The sequence below is a fragment of the Mustela erminea genome, chromosome 1, assembly GCF_009829155.1.
Source record: "Mustela erminea isolate mMusErm1 chromosome 1, mMusErm1.Pri, whole genome shotgun sequence".
Taxonomy (NCBI): Eukaryota; Metazoa; Chordata; class Mammalia; order Carnivora; family Mustelidae; genus Mustela; species Mustela erminea.
Window position 1 is genome coordinate 106806748 of NC_045614.1, and position 25706 is coordinate 106832453.

The following is a 25706-nucleotide window of genomic DNA, read 5'->3' on the forward strand; positions in this document are numbered from 1 at the left end:
GTGTTATATGCCAGAAATCACTGCCAAGACCAATGTCAACAAATTTTTCCCCTCTGTTTTCTCCTAGGAGTTTTATGGTTTTAGGTTTTATGTTTGTATTTTTAATCTATTTTGGGTTATTTTTGTGTACAGTATAAAATAAGGGTCTAATTTCATTCTTTTGGATGTCAATATCCAGGTTTTCTAGCACCATTTGCTGAAGAAAGTATCCTTTCCCCTCACTGCCCTCTTCATACCATTTTTCTGTGTGGTTTGGTAATGGATCCCAAGAATGGTTTTGTATGGATCCCAAGAATACCAACTCCATTATTTTACTTTTCAAAATATAAGAGTTAAATTTACATAAAGGTTTAGAATGAGATATTGCTTTTGGAAAGGACAAGATTGAGAAAAATGCCCAAATATCAGATTTGATGCTTGGACTATCTTTGGCATATAATGGTAGTCTTCAGCAAATGTTTACTGTGATCCTGAATGTAAATAGAATATATACTACTCTGTTTATTCTCTTAAGTTTTCCCTTTCTGTTTTTTCCTCTCCCACTCTCTCCTTTTCTCCATTTTATACAAGTGTGGTTTAGATGTGATTATTTGCTTGGAGAGCTTACAATCTAGTTGTGGTTAGTACAGGAACATTTTTTTTTTTTAAATGAAGAAAATTATAAATTGTGAAAATAGTCCAGTCTAGATTCAGGACAAGGACAGCTTAGGAGTGAGAGAAAGCCCTTGGTATTTGGTGTGTCATTTCAAGCATGACAGTGATTTCAGTATGAAGATATGGGGAGAAGAACATTCCAGTCAGAGAGAGAAAGTATGTAGTAAGCAAAAATATGGGGTTAAAAGTAGGAAGTGGGTGATTAAATTACTAGAAGCAGTAAATAAATATATTAGAAAGAATAATATCATATAACAGAAATATGTATATATAACTTCTACTATCAGGCTGAGATGTTTTAAGTTTTTAACTTCTTTTTGTCTTAAAAAAAAAAGTACTTTTATTCCAATAAGAAAACCACAGGTTCTGGTAATGTGTCTTTTTACGACTCTTATGATCAGTAATATTTATAACATTTATTAAATGTAAGATATGTACATATAACTGGGGTAGAAAGTACAGAAACATAGCCTCAGAAGTTTTCATTTTACGGATAGAGATAGATGTGTAAATAAATGACTATAATACCATGTCCCAAATGCTATTATAGAGATATACCGATGAATTACACAATGATGGGAAAGGAAACAGCCATCTCATAAGGGTTTGGGTAAGACTCATGGTGTGGTTGAATAGTGAAGACAGCTTTTTCAAAAAGAGAGAACAAAAGAAAAGAAGCTTTAGCCTCACTAAAGATCAAGGGGAAGTTAGGAAATGGGGACATTCTATAAAGCTGCTTATGGTGACTGGAGTGAGCAGCAGACGATCAGCTTCCAAATTCTCTTTGAAGCCAGATTGCGAAGGGTGCCGAGGGTCAGGGTGGAGACCTTGTGTAGTGCCTAGAGGTTGTAAGCAGGGAAATGGCATGATGAGACGTAAGGGGCTTGAATAACGGAGTGGCCAACTTATTACTATGAGTAAGGCCTGAGGCTTTGAGGGTGGGGAGGAAGACTGGAGACGTGGGAGGAATTCTTGCGCACAGCAAAGGACTTCTGTGAGCTAGAACCCGTGTGCTCTAATGAGGATAAATAATAGATAAGGGTATACCATTTGGCACTTTGAATGATTTTAGGAGGCAGATGCAGAGAGAGTAGTTTTTAACTTTTACCACAAAAAAGTTTCATTCCAAAATGTTTACTGATTTTATTATTATTTTTTTTAATGGACTTGCTAAGTCTCCCAAAGCATACCGTCTAAAAGCCATTATCACTTTCTGGTTCATGTATGACTTTCACAGCTTCTTGCCTTTGTCCCTGCCTGGCTTTAGTAATTTTCACACTCTCCTCAGGTATGAACAGCTTTGGAGTTGCCTTGTTATGACTGTTTCAGCTAAATGGACCAGTGTTCTTAGCATTTGTCCTGGGAAATCTTTAGGTTGGAAAGACGATTTGCACTATTTTGGATTTCATTGTTCCTTCTCATAAGAATTGTCATTGAGGGACGCCTGGGTGGCTCAGTTGGTTGGACCGCTGCCTTCGGCTCAGGTCATGATCCCAGAGTCCCGGGATCGAGTCCCGCATCGGGCTCCCAGCTCCATAGGGAGTCTGCTTCTCCCTCTGACCGTCTCCTCGCTCATGCTCTCTCTCACTGTCTCTCTCTCTCAAATAAATAAATAAAAATCTTTAAAAAAATATACATAAAAAAAAAGAATTGTCATTGAACTTGATACTTTCTAGTAGTTGCATTTATTTACCATGTGAAAATATCTTACATTTAGTCGGTACCTTGCAGATTAGCTCTGCTTTCTTTAGCAGTCTCTATCAGTGGGGATTAAGGTTGGATCTGCATTACACAGACTAAAATAACAAGGCCTTATTTTTCTCACATAAAAACCAGACCTAGGTAATTGAAGGCTGGCCTGGTGCCATTGCCCCACAACGTCCTTAGAGACCCAACTCCTTCCAGCTCACCTGCCACTACTCCCTTGGGGGTAGCCCTTCTTTTCATGGTCTCAGACTATCCAGCCTCCACCCCCCCCAACCCCACCCCTCATGCCAGGAGGGCTGAGAAGAGGGTAAAAGAAACCTAGAAGCTATCTTTAAGGAAAGAGTCTTCAAATATACAGACTTTTCTAACAACATCTCATTGGCCACTACTGAGTCCATAATCACAGCCAGATGTGCGATACGTAGAGAAGTGTAGCTAAGTATTTTGACTTTGTGAAAAGACAAGAATGGGTATCAGGGGAAATTAAACTTAAAAAGGAAGAAGGAGGACACACAATATTTTAGGCAAATAACCACATGAGAGAGCCAGAAACCTTTATTCAGGTGCAGTTTCATTTGAATTACCTCTCTGAATCTGTTTGTCCTTCTAAAAATTAGGATAATCATTCTGTCTTAAATGTTATGTGGTGTTGGTGGTTGAGGGTCAAATACAATGAGGAACTGATCAGCACTTTGAAAATTAAGTGTTGCACAAAAATACGGTATTTTTTTTTAAAGTCTTAAGCAATCTTCTGAATATAAATGTAATAGGTATTAGTGAGACAATGTCACTTGTTAGATCAGACCTTATGGTAACCTTATTTGAGAAGCAAAAGAATAATAGATTAATGTCAAAGAGTTCTAATAACCAGAGAACACCCTTCTGTTTATGAAACACTTTCAAGCATATGGTAGTGCATTTGGTTCTTCTGTAAACATGATGCAGTGAGGATTATTATGTTCATTTTACAGATAGGAAAATTAAAGCAGAGGTTAAATGAATGGCTCCCAGCCAGGTAGCTTCTGAGTGGTGAGTTTAGAAACTATGTCATCTGCAAATCTCACTTTTTTTTTTTTTTTTTTGGTAATCTGTTGCTGCTTAAATCTTTATGCGTCACGCATCTTGTTTTCCATTTGGCAAAGTTTAGATCTCTAAGATTAGAGTGACAGACATTCAGATATTTATCCCTACTTTATCTGCATATTGTTCATTCTCCTTTCTCCCTAGTATGAATCAAATGCAATTACCAGTCCCTTTCTGTACACATCCATTATTCTCCAGAACCACCTAAAGTCCTATCCCACCAAAATGTGTTTCTGTGTGTGGCTTACCCAAATTCTGCCCTTTCTCTAAGTGTCAGCCTGGGTCCCATCTTCCATGGGAGACATTTCCTGAATATTCCAGGCCACACAGATCTTCCATTTTCCTGAACTTCTGTAACACAGAGAATATATATAGAATGCATATATTATATTTAATTATAGAAATAAATTATACACTGTATCAGATTATTCCATATGTCTTAGATTTCTCTCCCCAACTAGACTTTAAGGTCTTATACTTCTTAAGTTATTTCAGTAGCACAAGGACAGTGGTAAGAATAAAGGAACAATAAAACCAGTTCAGATTCACATTGAGCCAATAATTCTTGAGCATCTCCTAAGATCTACTCTCAACTTTCATGACAAATAAGGAAACAGGTTCAAAGAGGCAAAGAGACTGGTCTAGTGTCGAGCACATCTAGGAATTAAAATCTGCTATAGTAAACCTGTGGTCACAGGCTTGATTCTTTACAGCTATCGGATGAACATTTGACTGAAAGCCAAATACTCTGTGTGTATGTGTGTGTGTGTGTTGTTTAGCGTACCATCCCAAGTTGAGAGAAGCCAAGAATAAACAGGCATTCCAGGTAGCACTTGGTTGGATTTTCATACATTTTGCACTCAAAACTAAGAAGATGACCAGAACTGATGGACATTGTATCAGCAAAAAAGAGGGATAAGGACTTCCAACTAAACCATATGCAGTTATATGCTATTATGCACGTGGCTGTGAGGTATTTGGTCTGTAGCTGTGTTGTCATCTGTAGAGCCTAAAGGATTACTTTCTTCCCTCATGTAATATGAATTCTTTCATGGAAGGGGCAATGTTTTATGCTTATGCTCATTTTATAATTGCAACAGTAGCAACTGGAGTAGTGCTAGGGAGATAGAATTCATAAAAAATACATCATTGGAAGAAAAATAGATTATCTTCTTGTTTCTCTTTCTGGTGCTTGAGTATCTTCTCCAAGTAGACATGTAGACTGTTGAATATTTTCAGTGATGGACAACCCAAATACTTAAAGACTACAAGCAGGTTCCCATTTCATCTTGTTGAGCTAAATTTAACAGGTTAATTTTTAATGGTTTTAGTGGTTTTATGCACATTTATATACATATGTGTGTATATATGTGTGTGTGTGTACATATTCTGAGGTCTAAAATATGTTCATTAGAGCTTAAGCTATCAATTACTGATCCATCTTTTTATATATCTACTTTTACATATAAAGGAATTGAACTATAAAAAGAAAAGCTCTCATTCCACCAATGTAGCTAAGAATGAACCAGTGATTTTTATATCTTCTGTATTCAAGACAATGCTTAAGACTACGGAGAAAAATCTGAAAGCAAGACACCGTGGGATAAGTTATAAAGATCATATTTTCTAATTACTTATGTCTGCAGTTACATTTTCTACTGTTGAAAATGTTTTGGTTCAAATTATTTGTTTGTTTGAAAAAATCCTATTATACTATTTGGGTATGTGTTAATTTTGAGAAATAAAACTGTAGGGCCCATTGAGACCTTATAATGGAATTTAACCCCTTTGCTACAGATGAGTTTATGTGATTTACCTGGGGTCACATGGGTGATAAAAGGTGATGCAGAGACAAGAAGCCAGTTTTCATCTCAGTCTCCCTCTCTCTCCCTACTAATTTTAATGCATTGTTTTTAATTCTCAAAAGAGTCATCTTAAGAAGCAGGATGATTTATTCAAAAGGTCACTGATTTTTCCTCTGTCTTCTTTTTTCCTCTCTAGCCCTCTTCAATCTAATTCCTGTGGGCCTGCGTGTGGTGGCTATCCAAGGGGTGAAAGCCAGCCTTTATGTGGCCATGAATGGTGAAGGCTATCTCTACAGCTCAGTAAGTACTTTGTAAAGCGTGTGTGTGTGTGTGTGTGTGTGTGTGTGTGTGTTTGTGTGTGTGTGCGTATGTGCTTGTGTGCACACATAACCTGGCATTGAGAGCTAGTGAAGTAACAGTTATTTTAGGGAAGAAAAGTAGAAGTTGAAGTCATTCTTGATTTTCTGACCCAACATGTCTGGAGTTTATTAAGATTTTTACAATTTACAATGTGAAGGATCATCCCTCCTGAGAAAGAGTTAGTTACTTGCTATACTATATAAATTCTTTTCGTCTGGCTTCTACTTCTAGAGGGTATGTCAATCTTTTGAATTTTACCTTTCTGTCTAATTCAAGGGGTAAGGTATTTTTCTTTTCTCCTGTTACATCTCCTTTAAGCAAAGAGGATGGTGTAAGAAGTTAAATTCTTCAGTTTGTCTGGGAGTCTTCTCTGTCTTTTTGGGGAGAAAACTTTCTCAGAATAGGTTGTGTTTCTGTTTTGTATTTAATAAATCTGTTCAGCACTAATACAACAGATTCCTGTCATAACTGGTCACTTCAAAGACAAGGTGAATTTATGGAATGAGCTCTGAGTTAGGGGCTGGATATTTGAGTTTTATTTACATTTCAGTTACTGTTTCTCTTTGGGCAAGTTACCTCCCCACTTTGACTTAACTTCTGGACCTATAACAGAGCGTGTTGGATACCATGTTGTTTAATATCTCTCCTCAACCCTAAACTGACAAAATTAGGTAGCAGCAGTGACTGCATCTTAAGCACCGATATTTTAAAATAGTTAACTCTTGTCTGATGCCTGTCTGACTCTCAAGATAGTAATTTATGCATTGGGAGAGTGTGGCTCCACTGAATCTCATGTATTTATATAATTTCTGTTTTCTCAGAAGGGAATTTGCCTATTTGTAGTTCACGAAGAGATATCCTTGAAAATCATGGCTGAAGATTTCCACCCTTACTTTCTATGATCTCAGTAAATAGCATAGTTATTCAGGAAGTTCACTTATGCCTATGAGATTCTAAATTAAATATTAAATAGCTTTTATTAAACTCTTCATATTTAGCTAAATGAATCTCTGCTATACTCTGCTTGCTTTTTAGTGATACATCTGTCGTTCATATTAGGATTTTTAAGTTACTGTTTTATTCCTCATATTCAGATATGCATTTGCATTCGTATACTAGATGTGTACATGCTCATTGTTTTCAACCGTTCTATTCAATATAATACAGATAAATACATTTTTGATTAAAACAAAAATGAGCTTTCATTCTTTTTTTATTAATTTTTTAAAATTAACATATAATGTATTATTTGCCCCAGGGGTACAGGTCTGTGAATCGTCAGGCTTACACATTTCACAGCACTCACCATAGCACATACCCTCCTTAGTGTCCAAAACCCAGCCACCCTCTCCCTACCCCCTCCACTGCAGCAGCGCTCAGTTTGTTTTGTGAGATTAAGAGTCTCTTATGGTTTGTCTCCCTCCTGATCCCATCTTGTTTCATTTTCCGCCCCTACCCCTCACAACCCCCAATCCTGCCTCTCAAATTCTTCCTATCAGAGAGATCATGTGATAATTGTCTTTCTCTGATTGACTTATTTTGATTTTGAGCTTTCATTCTTAATGGGCCATAATTCTCACAGTTCTTTTTTTTTTTTTTTTCAAAGATTTTATTTATTTATTTGACAGAGAGAGATCACAAGTAGACAGAGAGGCAGGCAGAGAGAGAGAGAGGGAAGCAGGCTCCCTGCTGAGCAGAGAGCCCAATACGGGACTTGATCCGAGGACCCTGAGATCATGACCTGAGCCGAAGGCAGCGGCTTAACCCACTGAGCCACCCAGGCGCCCAGTTCTCACAGTTCATAATGTCCACTTCTTGTGAGTCTATATTTTAAAGTAAGAATTTAAATAAGCAAAAAAAAAAAAAAATGTTGTTTTGAATAATTCCAATTAGTTGAGCTTCAAAAAAAAAGTTTTTGGGCACCTGGGTGACTGGGTCGGTTAAATGTCTGCCTTAGGCTCAGGTCATGATCTCAGAGTTGTGGGATCAAGCCTCACATCCCACATCCAGGCTTCCTGCTCAGCAGGGAGTCTGCTTCTCCCTCTGCCCCACTTCCTCCCCATGTTCACTCACTCTCTCTCTCACTTGCTTTCAAATAAATAGATAAATTTAAAAAATATCTTTAAAAAAGTTTTTATTTTATTTTATTTTTTATTAATATATAATGTATTATTAGCCCCAGGGGTACAGGTCTGTGAATTGCCAGGTTTACACACTTCACAGCACTCACCATAGCACATACCCTCCCCAGTGGCCATAACCCAGCCACCCTCTCTGTCCACCCCCGACCCCGCAACCCTCAGTTTGTTTTGTGAGATTAAGTGTCTCTTATGGTTTGTCTCCCTCCCAATCCCATCTTAAAAAAAAAAAAGTTTTGACTATAATACAGACTAAAATATGGGGATGATCTTAGGATAATACTGACTTAAGGATTTAATCAGTCATCAAGTAAAGAGCTAAAACTAGCAATTATACAAAAGCAATGAGTTCAGCCCTCTGGACCAGAGTTCATTTCCAAAGGTTTGGGAAAAAGAAAAACACAGAAAGTCTGACAACAGTATTGAGGCAGAGAACAATTGTATAGGGTGTGTGTGTGTTGGGGGGTGGGGAGGGCTGGAGAGGGGCACCCTTGTTGGGTGCAATCGCAAAGTTCCTGAGAGGAGCTGGAGTATTCAGTATGAGATAGGTGAACTTCCTACTCTGAAGCATGTTCAGAGATGCATATATTTTTATGATTCTTGCTCAGAACTAGGCTTAAAACACAGGAGGCTTGAGCCCTTAGGAGGGGTTTTAAGAAATTCTTGACTAGATAATTTTACTGTGGGTGCTTTTTTGTGAAGGAGTTAATGCCTTAGAATGACAATAATTACCAGATGAGTTACCTGTTTGGGGTCCCCAGATATTCAGTTTTCCCTTTCTCTAAATCAGCTTGCCTTATACCAAGAATTATAATCTTTCCCTGCTTATGGTAGAGGTGACTGGGAACAATTTTCCTTTGATTGTAAGTATGGCATGGCTGACTTAGACATTAGGACTCTTATTTTCAAAATCACCCTCTTTCTGGATAGAACTAATTGGAGGAAGAGCTGATGTTTAATTTAATTAATTAATTGATTGATTAATTTGATTTTTTAAATGCTGCTTATGTTTAGTGAACTACTGCATAGTGCATCATTAGTTTTTGATGTAGTGTTCAGTGATTAATTAGTTGCATGTAACCCCCAGTACTCATTACAACACCCTCCTTAATACTCGTATACCCATCACCCAGCTACCCCATTCCCCTCCCCACTCCAAAACCCTCATTTTGTTTCCCAGAGTCCATAGTCTCTCATGGTTCATCTCCCTTTCTGATTTCTCCCCCTTCAGTTTTCCCTCCCTTCCCCTATGGTCCTCTGTGCTATTCCTTATGTTCTACATATGAGTGAAACCATATGATGGTTGTCTTTCTCTGCTTGACTTATTTCACCTAGCATAATCCCCTCTAGTTCCATCCCTATCAGTGCAGATAGTGGGTATTCATCTTTTCTGATGGCTGAGTAATATTCCATTGTATATATATGTACACACACCCTCTTTATCCATTCATCTGTTGAAGGGCACCTTGGCTCCTTCCACAGTTTGGCTATTGTTATGAACATTGGGGTACAGGTGCCCCTTCTTTTCACTACATCTGTATCTTTCACTACATCTGTATCTTTGTATCTTTTCACTACATCTGTATCTGTATCTTCACTACATCTGTATCTATTTCACTACATCTGTATCAGTAGTGCATTTGCAGGGTCATAGGGAAGCTCTATTTTAACATCTTGAGGAACCCCCATACTGTTTTCCATAGTGGCTGCACAAGTTAACATTCCTACCAACAGTGTAAGAGGGTTCCCCTTTCTCCACATCCTTGCCAACAAGTTGTTGTTTCCTGTCTTGTTAATTTTTGCCCTTCTAACTAGTGTAAGGTGGTATCTCATTGTGGTTTTGAATTGTTCCCTGATGGCTAGTGATGCTGAACATTTTTTTATATATCTGTTAGCCATTTGTATGTCTTCCTTGGAGAAGTGTCTGTTTGTGTCTTTTGCCCATTTCTTGACTGGATTATTTGTTTTTTCAGTGTTGAGTTTGATAAGTTCTTTATAGGTCTTGGATACTAGCCCTTTTTCTGTAATGTCATTTGCAAATATCTTCTCCCATTCCATGGGCTGCCTCTTAGTTTGGTTGACTGTTTCTTTTGCTGTACAAAAGCTTTTTATCTTGATGAAGTCCCAAAAGTTCATTTTTCTTTTGTTTCTCTTGCCTTTGGAGACATGTCTTGAAAGAAGTTGCTGTAGCAGATGTCAAAGAGATTACTGCCTATGTTCTCCTCTAGGATTTTGATGGATTCCGTCTCACATTGAGGTCTTTCATGCATTTTGAGTTTATCTTGTGTATGGTGTGAGAGAATGGTCCATTTTCATTCTTATGTATATAGTTGTCCAACTTTCCCAGTACTTATTGAAGAGACTTGTCTTTTTTCCATTTGATTTTTTTTTTCCTGATTTGTCAAAGATTTGTTGACCATAGAGTTGAGGGTCCATTTCTGGAATCTCTATTCTGTTAAATTTTAAATGATTTTAAATGATGGCCATAAGCCTGAAAAGTTTGTTATCAGTCTAGAGAGGGCTGATACTAGGGGACGCAAAGCTGAAAGAGGAGAGAGCATCAAGGTTTCATCACTCCTGCAGTACTGTGTGGCATGCCTCAGCAGGAGAGCACCAGTGCAGTCAGGGGCCCTGTGGTGAGTAAAAGCGGCTGTTTACATAGGCTTTATTGAGGTGTTTTTGGTGTATATTAAGGCTTGAATTTTTCTTTTAAAAAGCAGTTTCCTACTTCATGTTAGACAGTGTGCTTAGGCATACCAGTGGAGGCCGTAGCCAGTATAGGCCAATGGGGGTTGGCATGTGGCTTGGGGCAAACCCAGCTGGTCGTAAAGAAGCTACTTAGAGTCCAAATGGTATCATTTATCTAGTGTCATTCACCTGGTTTGTATTCATTTTTAAAGTAGCAATGAATTCCCTCATGACATCCGATTTCTCCCCCTCACCAGGAGACAGGAAAGAGTGGGAAAGATGAAGTGACTGCTGGGTAGCATAGAGCTAAAATTTTAAGATCCATTCTGAAAAATAAGTGTTTTAATAGTGGAGTTTAATTCATGTGCATTTAATAAGATTGCTGATGCATCTGAATTTGTTTTTACCATTGTAGTTTGTATTTTTTTTTTTTTTTTTGCTCCCATGTTCTTTTTTTATTCCTTGGTTTGACATTTTTTTTTCTATTCTATTTTTATTCTTCTGCTAGTCTGTAAATGTAGGTTATAATTCTACATCTTTAGTGATTTACCCTTATTTTTCTAACATGCATATGTAAGTATATAGTCTACTAAATATTTTATTTTGTGTTCATGTCCTCCTTCCCCAAAGGTGGTTGACCTTAGGATGCTACCTTGCCGAGTAAACACCACCATACTTCTTGCCAATTTGATTAATGACACTTTAGAAGAAAATAATATGCATGATTTGTTATTCTTCTGTAGCTAATAGTTAAATTCACCAATCTTTATTTTATTTTCTTTTTTTAAGATTTTTATGACAGGGAGAGATAGCGAGAGAGGGAACACAAGCACAGGTGAGCTGGAGAGGGAGAGGGGCAGTCTCCGTGCTGAGTAGGGAGCCCCACATGGGGCTAGATCCCAGGATGTTGGGATCACCACCCCTGCTGAAAACAGACACTTAGTGACTGAGCCACCCAGGTGCCCCTAAATTCACCAATCTTTAAAATAATTTCTATGCATATAGTTTTTGGTTTTGTGTGCATATCCAGTTTGGCCCCTCTGAAATTTATTTTTCTTCTGAAAGAAGTCTTTGTTTTGTGTGTGAGGGTTTGTAGGTGGTGAATTCATTTTGTCCTGGTGTCCATGAAAATGCCTTCTTTTCACTTTCACTCTTTAATTATAGTTCAGATAATTTTACAATTCCGGGAGACCTGTACTTTCCCCAGCACTTTGAAAATTATATTCCATTGGTTTCTGACATCTGTTGTTGACTGTGAGAAGTTTGTTGTCCGTTGAATATTTTTCCTTTGTAGGTAACTATATGTAAAAAAAAATTCCTTTTTATGTTTCATGTTTTTCACATCCAACTATATATCTTGTGAATCTATCTTAATTTATCTTGTTAGAAATTCAGAATGTACTTTTAATCCAAAGATTAACATTTCTTCAGTTCTGGAAAATTTTAACTCTTAACCATATACATTTTATTTCTCTATCTTGAAGCTGATAATTCTCAAATGACTTACGATAGAAACTCAAACTCATCTACCTTAGAATTAATGCCAGCTATTTTGTGATTTCAATCACTATGGTTTTCATTTTTGAATCCCAAATGGTTTCTGAGTAATATCCACCTGATCTTGATTGATTTCTTCCTGTTTTTACTATCCGGCTCTTTTTATAGGAGGTTATTAAAGCATTTATCTCTCCGAGCATTCTTATAATACTTTGTCAAACTTCTCTATAAGTTTAATTTCTTTGGTAATGAATTCATGTTTTAATCATTGATTTTTTTGGCAATCGTTTTTACAATCAGGTTGAAATTACCTTAGAATTTAAAATTCGTTCTCTATGTGTTTTGATTTTTGGTCTGTAGGAACTCTTTTGTCCCCTCCCCTGCCCTACCTCATGGTCTTCTTCCTCAGAGGTGTGCCCCCACTTTCTAGTTTGTTTTTGTTGTTGTTGTTGCTGTTTTTGCTATCTGGTGTCCAGTGGCCCTAGTTTAGTGTAAGATGTTAGAGTCCTTTCAAGGCTCTTATCCTGGGATAACACTGGGGTTAGGGAGGGGGTCTAGTTCCTCTCATTGGGAGGTGGTGTCTCTCACTAGGTCTTGTCAAAGTAGTATCAGCATTTTTATTTTTGCCCTTTTACAGTCGGAGCAGGAAGACTATCCTAGGTACTGGTGTGACCATGCAGGCTGGCTTCAGTCCCCATCCTGCATAGAGGGATTTTATTCCCATTGACTTGACCAGAGTGGAGCTCTGGGGTGCACTACCAATGTCAGAATGTGGAGCTTGAGGCCCCAGCCTACTCAGTCCTTCATTTCCATTCCACAGGGATGCTTAGCTTGCTTTGAACCTGGCTGTGTCATTTAGAGCTTACATTTTTATATTTTATTCATCTGTTTGGAGCAGAGTGGGTGCAACATAGTCTAAACTCATGCCTTTTTTCTTTTTTAGTTATAGTAAAAAACACATAAAATTTACCATCATAACCATTTTTAAGTTTTACATTACAGTAGCGTTAACTATATGCACATTGTTGTGCAACAGATTTCTAGAAATTTTTCATCTTGCGCAAAACTGTAGTTCTATACCCATAAACAATTCTCCTTTCTCCCCTCCCCTCAGCTTCTGGCAAACACCATTCTACTTTCGGTTTCTGAGTTTGACTGTTTGGATACCTCATATACGTGAAATCATGTAGTATTTATCTTTTTGTGATTGGCTTATTTCATTTAGTGTAATGTCTGCAAGTTTCATCCATGTTGTAGCGTCTGAAAAAATTTCCTTTTTAATTTTTTGAAACACCTCCATATAGTTTCCCATCATTTGCATCGTTTTGTATTCCTAGTAGCGGTGTAGAAGGATTTCAGTTTTTTCCATATCGTTACCAACATTTGTTATTTCCTTCCTCTCTACCTCCTTTTCTCTCTCCCTCTCTTTTTCTTTCTTTCTTTCCTTCTTTTCTTTTTCTTCCTTTCCTTTCTTTCCCTTCCTGCCTTCCCCCTTCCTCCCTCCCTCCCTCCCTTCCCACCTTTCTTCCCTCCCTCCCTCCCCCTCTCTTTTCCCTCCCCCTCCCTCCTTTCCTTCCTTCCTTTCTCTTTCTTTCTTCCTGTTAGTGGCCCTACTAACAGATACAAAGTGATATTGCATAGTAGTTTTGACTCATACTTCCCTTGGATTAGTGATGATAAGCATACACTTTTCACGTACATGTTGGCCATTTGTATGCCTTTGGAGAATGTCTGTTTAAGTTCTTTGCCCATTTTTAAATGTGTTTTTTGGCTGTTGTAAGTGTTCCTTATATATTAATATGAACTCCTTATCAGATAGATGGTTGGCAAATATTCTTTTCCTATTCTGTAGGTTACTTTTTCACTTTGTCGATTGTTTTCTTCGCTGTGCAGAAACTTTGATGTAATCCCACTTACCTATTTTTACATTTATTGCCTGTGAATTTGGTTTCATACACAACAAATCATAGGTAAATTCAATGTCATGAAGACTTTCTCCTATGTTTTTTCTAAGAATTTTATAATTTTAGGGATTACATTTAGGTTTTTAATCCATTTTGAGTTAATTTTGTATATAGTGTAAGGTAAGGGTCCAATTTTATGTGTTTATTTTTTGCATACAGATACCCAGTTTTTCCAACACCATATGTCAAAGAGATGATCCTCTCCCCATTGTGCACTCTTGGCACTCTTGTCAAAGATCACTGGACCATATTTGTGAGAGTTTATTTCTGAGTTCTCTATTTTGTTTCATTCATATATATGTCTGTCTTTATGCTAGTACTACACTTTTTGATTACTGTAGGTTTGTAAGATGTTTTAAAATGAGGTGGTATGAGTTCTCCACCCTTTTTTTTTTTTTTAAATCAAAATTGTTTTGACTATTCAGAATCCTGTGAGATTCTATGTGGATTTTAGGAATTTTTCTTCCCATTTCTGAAAAAAAAAAAAAAAGTCATTGAGATTTATAGGGATTACTTGGAATCTGAAGGTTGTTTTGGGTAGTATGGATACTTTGGCAATATTAAATCTTTCAGTCCATAAACACAAATGTCATTACATTTATCTGTTTTTTCCTTAATTTCTTTCAACAATGTTTTGTAGTTCTCAGTGTATAATTCTTTTGCCCCCTTGATTAAGTTTATATTTATTATGCCATTTTGAAAGGAAGCCCAAAATAATTTTAATTGTATTACATGATAATTTTTTCTGTGAAGTAGAGTAAATAAAAGTTCTAGAAGGCATCACTTTCTCACACAAAAGAAGCTCACAAATGCTAGAAACTTCTGTTCCTGAAACACCTTCTTCAGTAGTTCAGGAAACACTGCTGTGTCACAATCTGTTGAGACAGATTTTCCTACAAATTTTACCTTATTCAGATAGTGCCCTTAATTTAAAAATTTTTGCTATTTCACCAGTTTTAACTAACTTGAATTTTAATATTTTTTGGTATGTCATTCTCTTTGAGGTTTACAAGATTTTGAAAAAGCTTGTAAAATAACCTAAATTTTGTCAAATTATCACAATGCCTAAATTATCACAATGCTTAAATTATCACAATGCTTAAATGCTTAAATGCATTTGCATTTGCATCTTTTCAGCATATACAGAGATGGGGTAGCCTGAATCTCCTCTTTCTACTCTCTATAAATTTCATGGAAGATTGGTACCTTTTTATATTTTTATTAGTTTGAACTGAACCTTGTATACATAAAACAATGACAGATAAGAATTTTTTGATATAAAATTCTAAAGTCAGATTATTTTCAAACTGGAGGTTAAAAATTAGTGATAAGATATTTTAGATAATTATTATAGAGTTATAGGTGTAATAAAATATATAAAGGTTGAAAGTAATACTACTATAGTTACATTGATGTTGCTATTATATTTGACTTTTTTGTTGTTCTGTACCTGTGTAATTCTTAACCTTCCTTGTAGTTCAATTCAAATCTTACTGATATGTGAACTGTTTCCATTTTCCCTATCAGTGAGAATTAGATACTATTTCTGCTTTAGTATCACAGTACTTGGTGTCTGTTTTTCTAGTGGGAAGGAATTGTATCTTATCCATCTTTGTCACCTGGGCCATCTATTTCCTCCAGTCACAACATTAAGTACATTCTCTGATGAAGGAAAGCCCTCAATGAACTTGTTGAATTTTAAAGAATTGCCTATTCCAAGTATAGATGGAGAAAATTATATATAGCAGGTGAACAGTTAACTATGATTACATTGGTGATCTTGTAGTCCCAGCACAAATGCTCCTTTGCCCTCAAAGTCAGCCTCAGTAAACCTAAATTTCAGTCAATATATATTTATAGAAGCTCTACCACATACTCAAAATTATACTATATAGTGAGCATATTAAAGTGGTTAAAATAGACAGATCCTCATCTTCCTAGAGTTTTTACTTATATCATAATTACCTGTTGCAAGAAGTTTGGGCTAGTACAAAGTTAGAGAGTATAGTCTCCAATACCACCTTCACTTCTAACACCAACTGTTAAGTTTGGGTCAAAGGTGGATTCCAACACCTCTCTTTGGTTTGATAATTTATTGGAAGGAGTTACAGAACTCACTGAAAGCTTTGTAAGTATTATACCTGTGTTTATTACAGGGAAAGCATACAGGGAAGCCAAGGAAAGACGTATACAGGCAGAGTATAGGAGACACCAAAGTACCAAATGCAAAGTTTCTGTTGTCTTCTTCCTGTAGAATCAGAATGTGTTGTATCAATATGTGACAGTACATATGAAATACTGCCAATCAGGAGACTCACCTGAACCTTGGTGTTAATTAAGAGTTTTTACTGAGACTCCATTATGTAGGATTGATTGAATGATTGCCCATGTGGCTGACCTCAGGTTCCTGGTAGACTGATATGTTGCATGACCCAAAGTGCTAACCCTAAAACATATTGTTTTTCTCTGGCTAACCTAAGGCCCTCAGGCAAACAAATACCAATTTCCATAAGCCAAGGGCAAATGCCACACATATTTTGGGACAAGGTTTAAGTTCTTTGCATGTATACACACTGTCTAATTGAAGTGAATGCCATAATTTATTAATATATGACTAGATTCCCCCAGTCACACCCTGTTATAAACAAAACATGTCCTCCTAAAATGCATATGTTGAAGCTCTAATCCTCAGTGTGATGGAATTAGGAGGTGAGGCCTCCTAATTGGGTAATTGGGTTTAGATGATATCATAAGGATGGAGTCCTCGTAATGGGATTAGTATCCTTGGAGAAAGAGGAAAAGAAACCAAAACTTTTTCTGCCTTTGAGCACCAAAGTAGATGTCATGTAAGCATACGTGAGATGACAGCTATCTACAAGCCAGGAGATGAGGCCTCACCGAGAAACAAATCTGATGACACCTTGATATCAGACTTCCCAGCTTCTAACACTATGTGAAATAAATATCTGTTGTTTAAGCCATATAGTCTATGATATTTTATTAGAGCAGAAAAGATACTTCCCTCCTGCCTACCATCTACTTTTTTCCTCCAACTTGGAAGAAGGAAATAATGAGAGAAAAGAGATTTATGAGAGTAACATCTGGTACATCATCATTTGGGAAGTGAAAACATAACTTAGTGCTTTGGACAACTTGAGAGCCTTGATATTTGAATTTAGGAAATTGCACTTAAAAATAATGCAATTTGAATAGCTTGAGACATGTCTAAGACTTGAACGAGGCTGAAAGTATTTTGTCTTTTTTAAAAAAGATTTATTTATTTATTTTTAGAGCGAGAGAATGAGAGAGCAGGCTTCAGGAGCAGAGGGAGAGGGAGAGAGAATCCCAAGTAGACTCCCTGCTAAGCATGGAGCCCGATGCAGAGATCGATCTCAGGACCCTGATATCATGACCTGAGCCAAAACCAAGAGTCTGACACTCAACCCAGTGTGCCCCCCCCCAGACACCCCAGGACTGGGGCTTTTTAAATGAATAGTTTGGTGTTTTTAGCACACATTTCCCTGGCATTTCAGTGATTGATAATGATTAAAATGTTTTAGAAAGATTTGCTTTTCTGAGTATAGTCATTGTTTACTTACTTGATAATGTTTGGCTTTGTATCAATTATCTCTAAAATCAAACTATGTTGAGGTTTTTTTTTTTTCAGTTGAGGAATTCAGGTCAAATCATATGAGTACAAATTCGTATTGTTTAACACTGCCTTAATCCATGTCAATTATATTTGAAACTAAATCAGTGATAAAATGACTCTTTTAAGTCAGTCTTTGTTCTAATACATAAGTAGTATTATAAGCTGTTATGAGAGTAGCTCTACCAGTGGCAGTCATAGCATCAATATTAATGGCTGTGCTGGTACAAATAATATAGTTTATTTAGTTTTTATTGTTTCTAAAGGACTTTTAGATTTATATGTAATTTGCACAGCAACTCTGTGGTGAAGGATAGGAACGGACCATTAAATACAGATAAAAAGCTGTGGCTTAGGGAGCTTGTTGACTTAAGTTCATCCTGGTGAGTAACAGAACCCAAATTATTATCTAGGTCGTAACTTCAGAAATTATGAGATTTTGGCAATATCACACTGTCCTTGGCTGTAGATCTTCCCACTGTAGAATGTTTTTTCAATTCTTAACCGAGTTTTCATATAAACAGTCTCATCTGAGCCTTATAATAACGGTGCTATTGCTCCAGAAGGACAAAAGTTACACTTGGGAAGCAGAGTTTATGTGACTAAAATGAGCTCACTCAGTATAGGTGAGGTAGGTCAAGAAAAGGAAATCCTAGTTCCAATATTCATTTTCCAAGGCAACATTGTTTCTCCTATTTGCTATTGAAATACTGAAATATTGAAAGTATCAACAGCAATAATTATAAGAATGACAGAGATATTTCTTAATTGCCTCATGTCCTTTTGCACCATTTAAAATTGCATGCCTAAATCTGGTATTTCAGTGAGACCAAATGATGTCAAGATTGTGATAAGGTACTTACTTTATATTGAAAAAATAAATTAAGAGCTATTGAGAAACATGGGAAGGGTCTTTGAGGAAGAAGAAAAGCAGAGGACCAACACTGAAAGCTATGGGGGAGAATGAGTTTATGCCCACAAGGTGACAATAGGAGAAGTTACCTTTTTATTTTACTTCTCTAATTTCTTTTGCTTCTCACTCTTGTAGATGTCCAAAATTTCCCATTGCTGAGTACCCAATAAAACTTTTCCTAATTTCTGCAAAATAAAATTTCTACAAAAATAACTTCCATATTTTGCACCTTGATGGGACATTTATCTGTATATTCCCTTTCTTCCTTTTGTTAGAATCACTGGGTTTTGTGCCCTATTTATCCTACTAGATGCAAGCTCCTTGAAGTTAGTGATCAGATCTAATATAGACTAAAATATCCTATAGCACTAAAGGCTGCAATTACCATATAAAGGTATCTGTTAAAATCTTGTTGAGTCAGCTGATGGATGCATTTCATGCAGTTAATTCTGAAAATAATTTATTGGGCCTCTGGTGTTACTGGTTTTTGTAATAATTGTGCTGATTATGTCTTTACACACTTTCTAGTCCAGTTAACTGGTTCAACTTTTAATAGGCTTTGAAACATGGCAAGTTTGCTAGAGGAGTCATTTTTCATGCTTCTCTCCATTGAGGTTGATATTGTGCTGTAGTTTTGAAAGGTGATGTCGTGTTTTCCTTTCTGTACCAGATACTGCTTATAAAAGAGAGGGAGCTAAGATTGCCCGGGACATCTTCTGGGAGCAGCTTGATCATTGCAGTTCATCTTTCAGTGGAAGATTTCTATTTTATGTTGAAAAGGAATGGCAGATTTTTTAACCAAACATGTGTAGAACAGAGGTACAAAATAATTACCCACTCTAGAATTTCAGTTTCCTCATCAACTGACTTCTTCATGGAATGTTCTAAAATCTGAGGCATACATAGAACTATTTCTTGGGGCAGGTAATTTCTCAGAAAAGTCCTGAATATTTAAGGAGAGAGAAAGAAGAGAGAGAAAGAGGGAAAACTTTAGCCATTAATGCCAAATGGATCATAGAGTTTTGGTTAATGGCACTTGGATAGAGAGAAGTCAAAGGCCAAATCACAAAAGCTTATTTACCAATTAGTTTGTTAAATATTCAGTTTAGGAAATTTACATTTTTTTCTTCCATATACATGTGATTTCCTTGAATTTCATAACATTTCTTTTTCATCTTTGGTTAATTTTTGGCCATAACACCTAGAAAAAAAATCATTTATTTTGCCTGTTTTTTGTTTTTGTTTTTGTTTTTTTCCCTCATATATACTAATTAAGTGAACTGAGGTATCCTTTTCAACAACAACAACACCAACAATGACAACAACAACAAAAAGAAAAGAAAAAGAAAGAAAGAAAAAAGAAAATATGAAATCTTGCCAGCCCAAGAATCCGGCAGTTGTTGCTTGCAAATGTGACATGATTGGTTGTTGTTGGAATTAGGTTGCCTTTCTTTAGAAAGAATAATAGATCATTAGTTTTCCTTTCAGTAAGGATTAACTAATGGTAAGCATTCATTTTTAACTTACTGTGCTTTCAGTATTAATTGATGTTGATTTTATTCTAAGAGTTTATAACTTCTGGAAAATATTAATACTTTAGCTCCAGGGCTAGCCTTAATTATAAAAATTATCATATGTGTTTCAACTTATAGTTTTCATTGAAAAATAAAAGTGGGATTAAGCTTCTAAGAGCTACACTAATGAAGACCTTTCGTTGAATCCTTTGGAAATGATACTAAATTTTGTATTTTTTCCTTTCTGCCTTGCCATTAGGCCAATATGTAGTCATATATCCAAAATTTTTAGATCGCATTTCTTTAGACATTAGCACATTGGGCAGTTTTAAGTAGTATTCAGGAATACAAGCTTTAGAAATAAAACTGAATTTGAATCAGTTCTGTAACGTACTTTCTTTTCTATCATTGGAGAAATTTCTTAAGCTTCTAGGCTCAGTTTCCTCATACATAAAATGGGGATAATAAAGAAAATGTATGCTATATGGGATTATAGCAAGGGTGAAATGAAAGGATATAAGTAAAACCCTAGCACTGTGCATGGTACACAGTGAATGCTCAGTGTTAGCCAGCCCCAGCAACAGCAGTAGCAGCAGCAGCAGCAGCAGCAGTAGCAGCAGCAGTAGTACATGCTCAGTGTATCCTCAATCAGTTCCTTAGCATTAGTCTGTGATGTTCGTGTAGTATTAATTTTACCCATAGTTTCAGTGGTGATTCCTGGTTTGCCTAAAGTACTTTCTTTAGCTGCTCTGGCCATGGAAGATGAGCTGTAGAGTATTTCTCATGTAATTAGAGCCAATTAGCTTTAGGCCCAAGACTTGACTTTACCTGTTGAAGGAGAGTTGCCTTTTTTTTTTTTTTTTTTTTAAACTAGATTTAGAACTGAAAGGATAGAAGGACTGCTACCATCTTAAAAGCACAACAGAAATCCTGGATTAGACTGATTCCGGCATTCACAGGACCCGGTGCTTAAGTGAAAAGATGGAGAAACCAGGTCTTCTTTACATCTTTTGAAGCTGCACATGAAGACATACCTGAAGGCAGCCCTACCTGTGACATTTGCACTTTTGTGACTCAATAATTGACTTTCTTGTGTTAACCAGTTTGGGTTACATTTTTTATTTTTAACCAGATAAACTGATAGATGAACCAATTTTCAGAGTAGTCAGACTTTCTGTAAAAGCTCCATATTCTCCACATCATTCTTACTGAGAAATTTATCTGGTTGCCTCCTTCCGAAGATTTATGGCTTTACTATGGCTCTCCAGGCCAGCCTAATACCCAGTAGAGATTTCTTGTCATTATTAGTTCTGCCTTCCCTTGCTTTTCCTTCTCCAAAACCAAAGTGAGAATTATTAATTTCGTAAGTTAATGTTTCTTGGTTTGTAATAAAAAAAAATCCTCCAAAGATAGAGATCAGTTTTTCCCCCTACTCTCCCGCTCCCAGCTTGAGCCAGTTTTCAATTTGGGGGGCTTTCCCTCTTCTAAATATCTCTTTATTTAACTCACTTGGAGGAAAATATACTACATAAAATCAGTCTATGGGCCATGATTTTTATATACTTTAGGGAGGGGAAAGCAAAAGAAATGAGTGCTAAATGTAAAGGGAAAAATCAGTCGATTCTCCATTGAGAATTAGATGGGAGAGAGATGTGATGAAGCATAGCAACAATTTCATTCCCACAGCCTACTGCATTTATGGTACACCTAAAGTTGTTTCTATACCACAAAATTTAAAAATCTAGTAGTTAAATTGGAGAATTGGTTTAGCTGCATGGAAATGTATAAGTCAAAAGTGACATATTTTAGCCACTTCTAACTAGAAGGAAAGAACTTTATTTTGAGGCCATTGAGAGCGTAAGTCTCCCACAGGGTAACCATATACTCTGGTTCATCCAGGAGAGTTCCAGTTTATGTGTGATGTTTTAGTGTAGTTATTGAGAGTAACCGTTTGACCCTCAAAAGCATCCTGAATTAGGATTGGGTCCATGATTATGCAATCACCTTACACATGATCCTACATATGACTCAGTGAGTCACATATATTGGTGATACACTGAGGTATCAGTGTATGCACAAAATCTCACTGAAAAATTTGATGAAACTATTAATGAAAGAACTCTTAAGTTCACTTGCCTGTATCGCCCAGGTTTTAAGGTTGAGTAAAAGATACCCATAACAGAGGTTTAAGTTTTCTTACATAATCACAAGCCTGGAGATTGACAGTTATGGGTTTTGGTTAATGGACTGGTTCAAGAAGCACATTACAGTCAAGGTCTTTATTTATTTATTTTTTAAAAGATTTTATTTATTTATTTGAGAGAGAGAGAGACACAGGGAGAGAGGGAACATAAGCAGGGGGAGTGGGAGAGGGAGAAGGAGGCTCCCACTGATCAGGGAGACCCATGCGGAGCTCCGTGGGGATCATGACCTGAGCTGAAGGCAGATGCTTGACGACTAAACCCCCAGGCACCCGCAGCCAATGTCTGTAAATGTATTTGACCTTTTCGTCATGTTACAAGATGAGCCCTATAACTCCAGGTAACACACGTACACTCTGGGCAGTGGGAAAGGGGCACAGAGAAAGAATGTGTATTTATCAGGAAAGCATACTTTCCTAGAAATTCCAGTAATGAAAGTAAACAATATCCAGTGATGAATATGGAACTGTGTCACATGGTCACCCCTAGATGCAATAAGTATAGGGAAATGTCTGGATTGTTTTTAAATTTTGAGCTGATTTGAGTAATTATCAAAACAGGGTTCTGATAATATGAAGGGGGAAATGGTAGGTGCCCGGTAAATGCTACACCTGCTCAGTCCTATATTTATATAGGACTTAAGAAAAAGGTAGAGATAAAGAACAAGTGAACAGATTAAAGAGTAGATAGGCATGTGTCATCTCTTCATTAGGTTAAGCTATTTTGCATCTCTGTAAGGAAGCTAAATAGGGAAGGGAGAGTTCCTGTAATTTATTCTGTTCTAAATAGATTAGAACTCCCCTGGGATTTGGAGACAAAAGCTTTCTGCTTACCGAGATTTCATGGCAGATAGCTGTATATTTCCTCTCAAATTTCTTTCTATAACTAGGGCAATGAGGAATAAGCATGACTGCCTCAACTTCATTGTTCTATTAGATGGGAAAAGTTCTCTATGGAACTGTGAAAAGGCACTAGGTAACTGAATGCCACCACCGAGGATATAGCATTGCTTTGCAGAGGTGTGTTTGCCTATGGTTTCTTCCTTTCTTTCCTTTTAGAAAGAGAGAGCAGAGAGGGGCAGAGGGAAGAGAATCTTGAGCAGGCTCCATGCCCAGCTCAGAACCCAGAGCGGGACTCTATCTTGCATCCCTGAGGTCATGACCTGACCTGAAATCAAGAGTCGATGCTCAACTGACAGCTGCCTGGGTGCCCCGCCTACGGTTTCAATCTAGCTGTTCCTGAAGATGCAGGGATCAGCAGTTTTTTTCATGCTCCTATTAATCCAGTAGCTTATTACCTCTTTATTTAAAGTTGGTAATGTGACACATGTTGTCCTAGGCTCTACAGATAGAATGTGAAACACTTCTACTGGAGTGGAAGACAGCAAGGCAGCATGTAAACAAACAACTATGAAAATATTCCATTCAGGATTAGTCCTATGAAGAATATATTTCTGTAATAGACAATAATAGAGGAAACTAGTTTAGACAGGATTTCCATTAAAATGTCTTTAAGGAGAGGATATTCAAGCTAAAATCTAAAGGAGGGAAAGAAAGAATAATCCCTAAACCAGGGGAAGAATGACGCTAGCAGAGGGAGAAATAAATGCAGAACATTCATAGAGACAAAATATTTGTCAACCTCTCTGCTTCTGTCTTACCCTTCTATCATAATTCTTGCATCTGAAGTGCTAGTTCTTATATGTATTCATTTTCATTTGCTTATCTATTTGATTTAAAATATTTTTGCTTGTTATATGCTGAGAACTATTTTGGGTGCTCTAGTTATGAAAGAGGAAAAAGACAAACACTGTGCTTCACACAAAATAAAAGAATGAAACTGTTAAAGGTCATAACAGAAGGAAGCAAGTTTATAGAAACATACTACATGTTACCTCTTAGCATATTTTCTGAATTTTAAATTTTACATTAACTCTCATTATGAGTTTCTGTTATTGGTAAATCATCCTTGTATTTTAACTTTTACATAAAATGCAGGAATATGTTGTATTTTTTAAAATGTGTATGCTATTTAGTGAATGCTTTCTTCATTATTAATACCCCCAAGGGATTTTTAGGAATTTTCTTAGTTATTTCAAAAAAGTAAAAAAAAATATATATATATATATATATATATATATATATATATATTTTTTTTTTATTCATTTGACAGAGAGAGATCACAAGTATGCAGAGAGGCAGGCAGAGAGAGAGGAGGAAGCAGGCTCCCTGCCCAGCAGAGAGCCCGATGCGGGGCTCGATCCCAGGACCCTGAGATCATGACCTGAGCCGAAAGCAGAGGCTTAGCCCACTGAGCCACCCAGGTGCCCCAAAAAAATATATATTTTTAATTGACATTATCTTAAGACCTTAAAGTATAATTAATAGCCGGTTGCCAAATATATGTAAATTCTAAAAGCTCCATGCCACATATAAATAAGTCAGTCAAAATAGATCATTGACTGAAGTGTAAGAGCTAAAGCCATAGCTGCTTAGAGAAAAGCATTGAACTAAATCTTCATGAACCTAGAATAAACAGTAGTTTCATAGATATGACACCAAAACACAAGAAACAAGAGAAAAATAGGTAAGTTTGCTTTCATCATAATTAAAAACATTTGTGCTCTAAGGACATGGTCAAGGAGGTGAAAAGACAGCCCAAAGAAGGGGACAAAAGTCTGCGTACCAAATATCTGATAAGGAATATCAATCCTGAATGTAGAAAGGGCTCTTAACAATTAAAAATAAAGACAGCCTAATTAGAAGTATGCAAAGGGTCTGAATAGACATATTTCCAAAGAAAATATACAAGTCAATAGCCTTATGATAAGATGCTCAACACTGTTAGCTATTAAGGATATATATGTTTAGATCATAGATTCTATTTTTTTCTTCCTCTTTTTGGATCAGTTTAAAAATTTCAATTAAAACCACAAATACCATTTCACACCCTATTTTTTAAAAGACAGGTGAAGCTCTTGGGGGGCCCCGTCAGTTGAGCATCCAACTCTTGGTTTCAGCTCAGGTCGTGATCTCAGGGTCCTGAGATTGAGCCCCACATCAGGCTTCATGCTCAGTTGAGAGTCTGCTTAAGACTTTCTCCCTAGGGACACCTGGGTGGCTCAGTCAGTTAAACATCTGCCTTTGGCTGGGGTCAGGATCCCAGAGTTCTGGGATCCAGCCCCTGAGCAGGGAGCCTAGTTCTCCCTCTCCCTCTGTAGTTCCCTCTGCTAGTGTTCTCACACTCTCTCAAATACATAAATAAAATCTTAAAAAAAAAAAAAAAGATTCTCCCACTGTCCCTACCCCCAATACTCTCTCAAATAAATAAATAAATCTTTAAAAAATAAAAATTATAAAAAATACAGATAATAGTAAGTGTAGATAATGATATGGAAAAGTTGGAACCCTTATTTATTGCTAGTAAATATTATATATTATATATAATATTATGCAGTCACTTGGGAAATAGTCTGGCAGGTCCTGAAAAGCTTAAACATAGAGTTACCATATAATCCAACAGTTCCACGACTA

At 36.7% G+C, this 25706-nt stretch overlaps 1 protein-coding gene across 5 annotated transcripts in view; it reads left to right on the plus strand.

Moving 5' to 3' along the window:
- FGF12 (fibroblast growth factor 12) overlaps positions 1–25706 on the plus strand; it is a 559676-nt gene that overhangs the window by 360569 nt on the left and 173401 nt on the right. For all 5 annotated transcript variants that reach the window (XM_032337796.1, XM_032337786.1, XM_032337812.1 and 2 more), the window contains one exon: positions 5446–5549. In XM_032337796.1, the coding sequence (XP_032193687.1) occupies positions 5446–5549 (104 nt within the window). The remainder of the gene's footprint in view (positions 1–5445; positions 5550–25706) is intronic.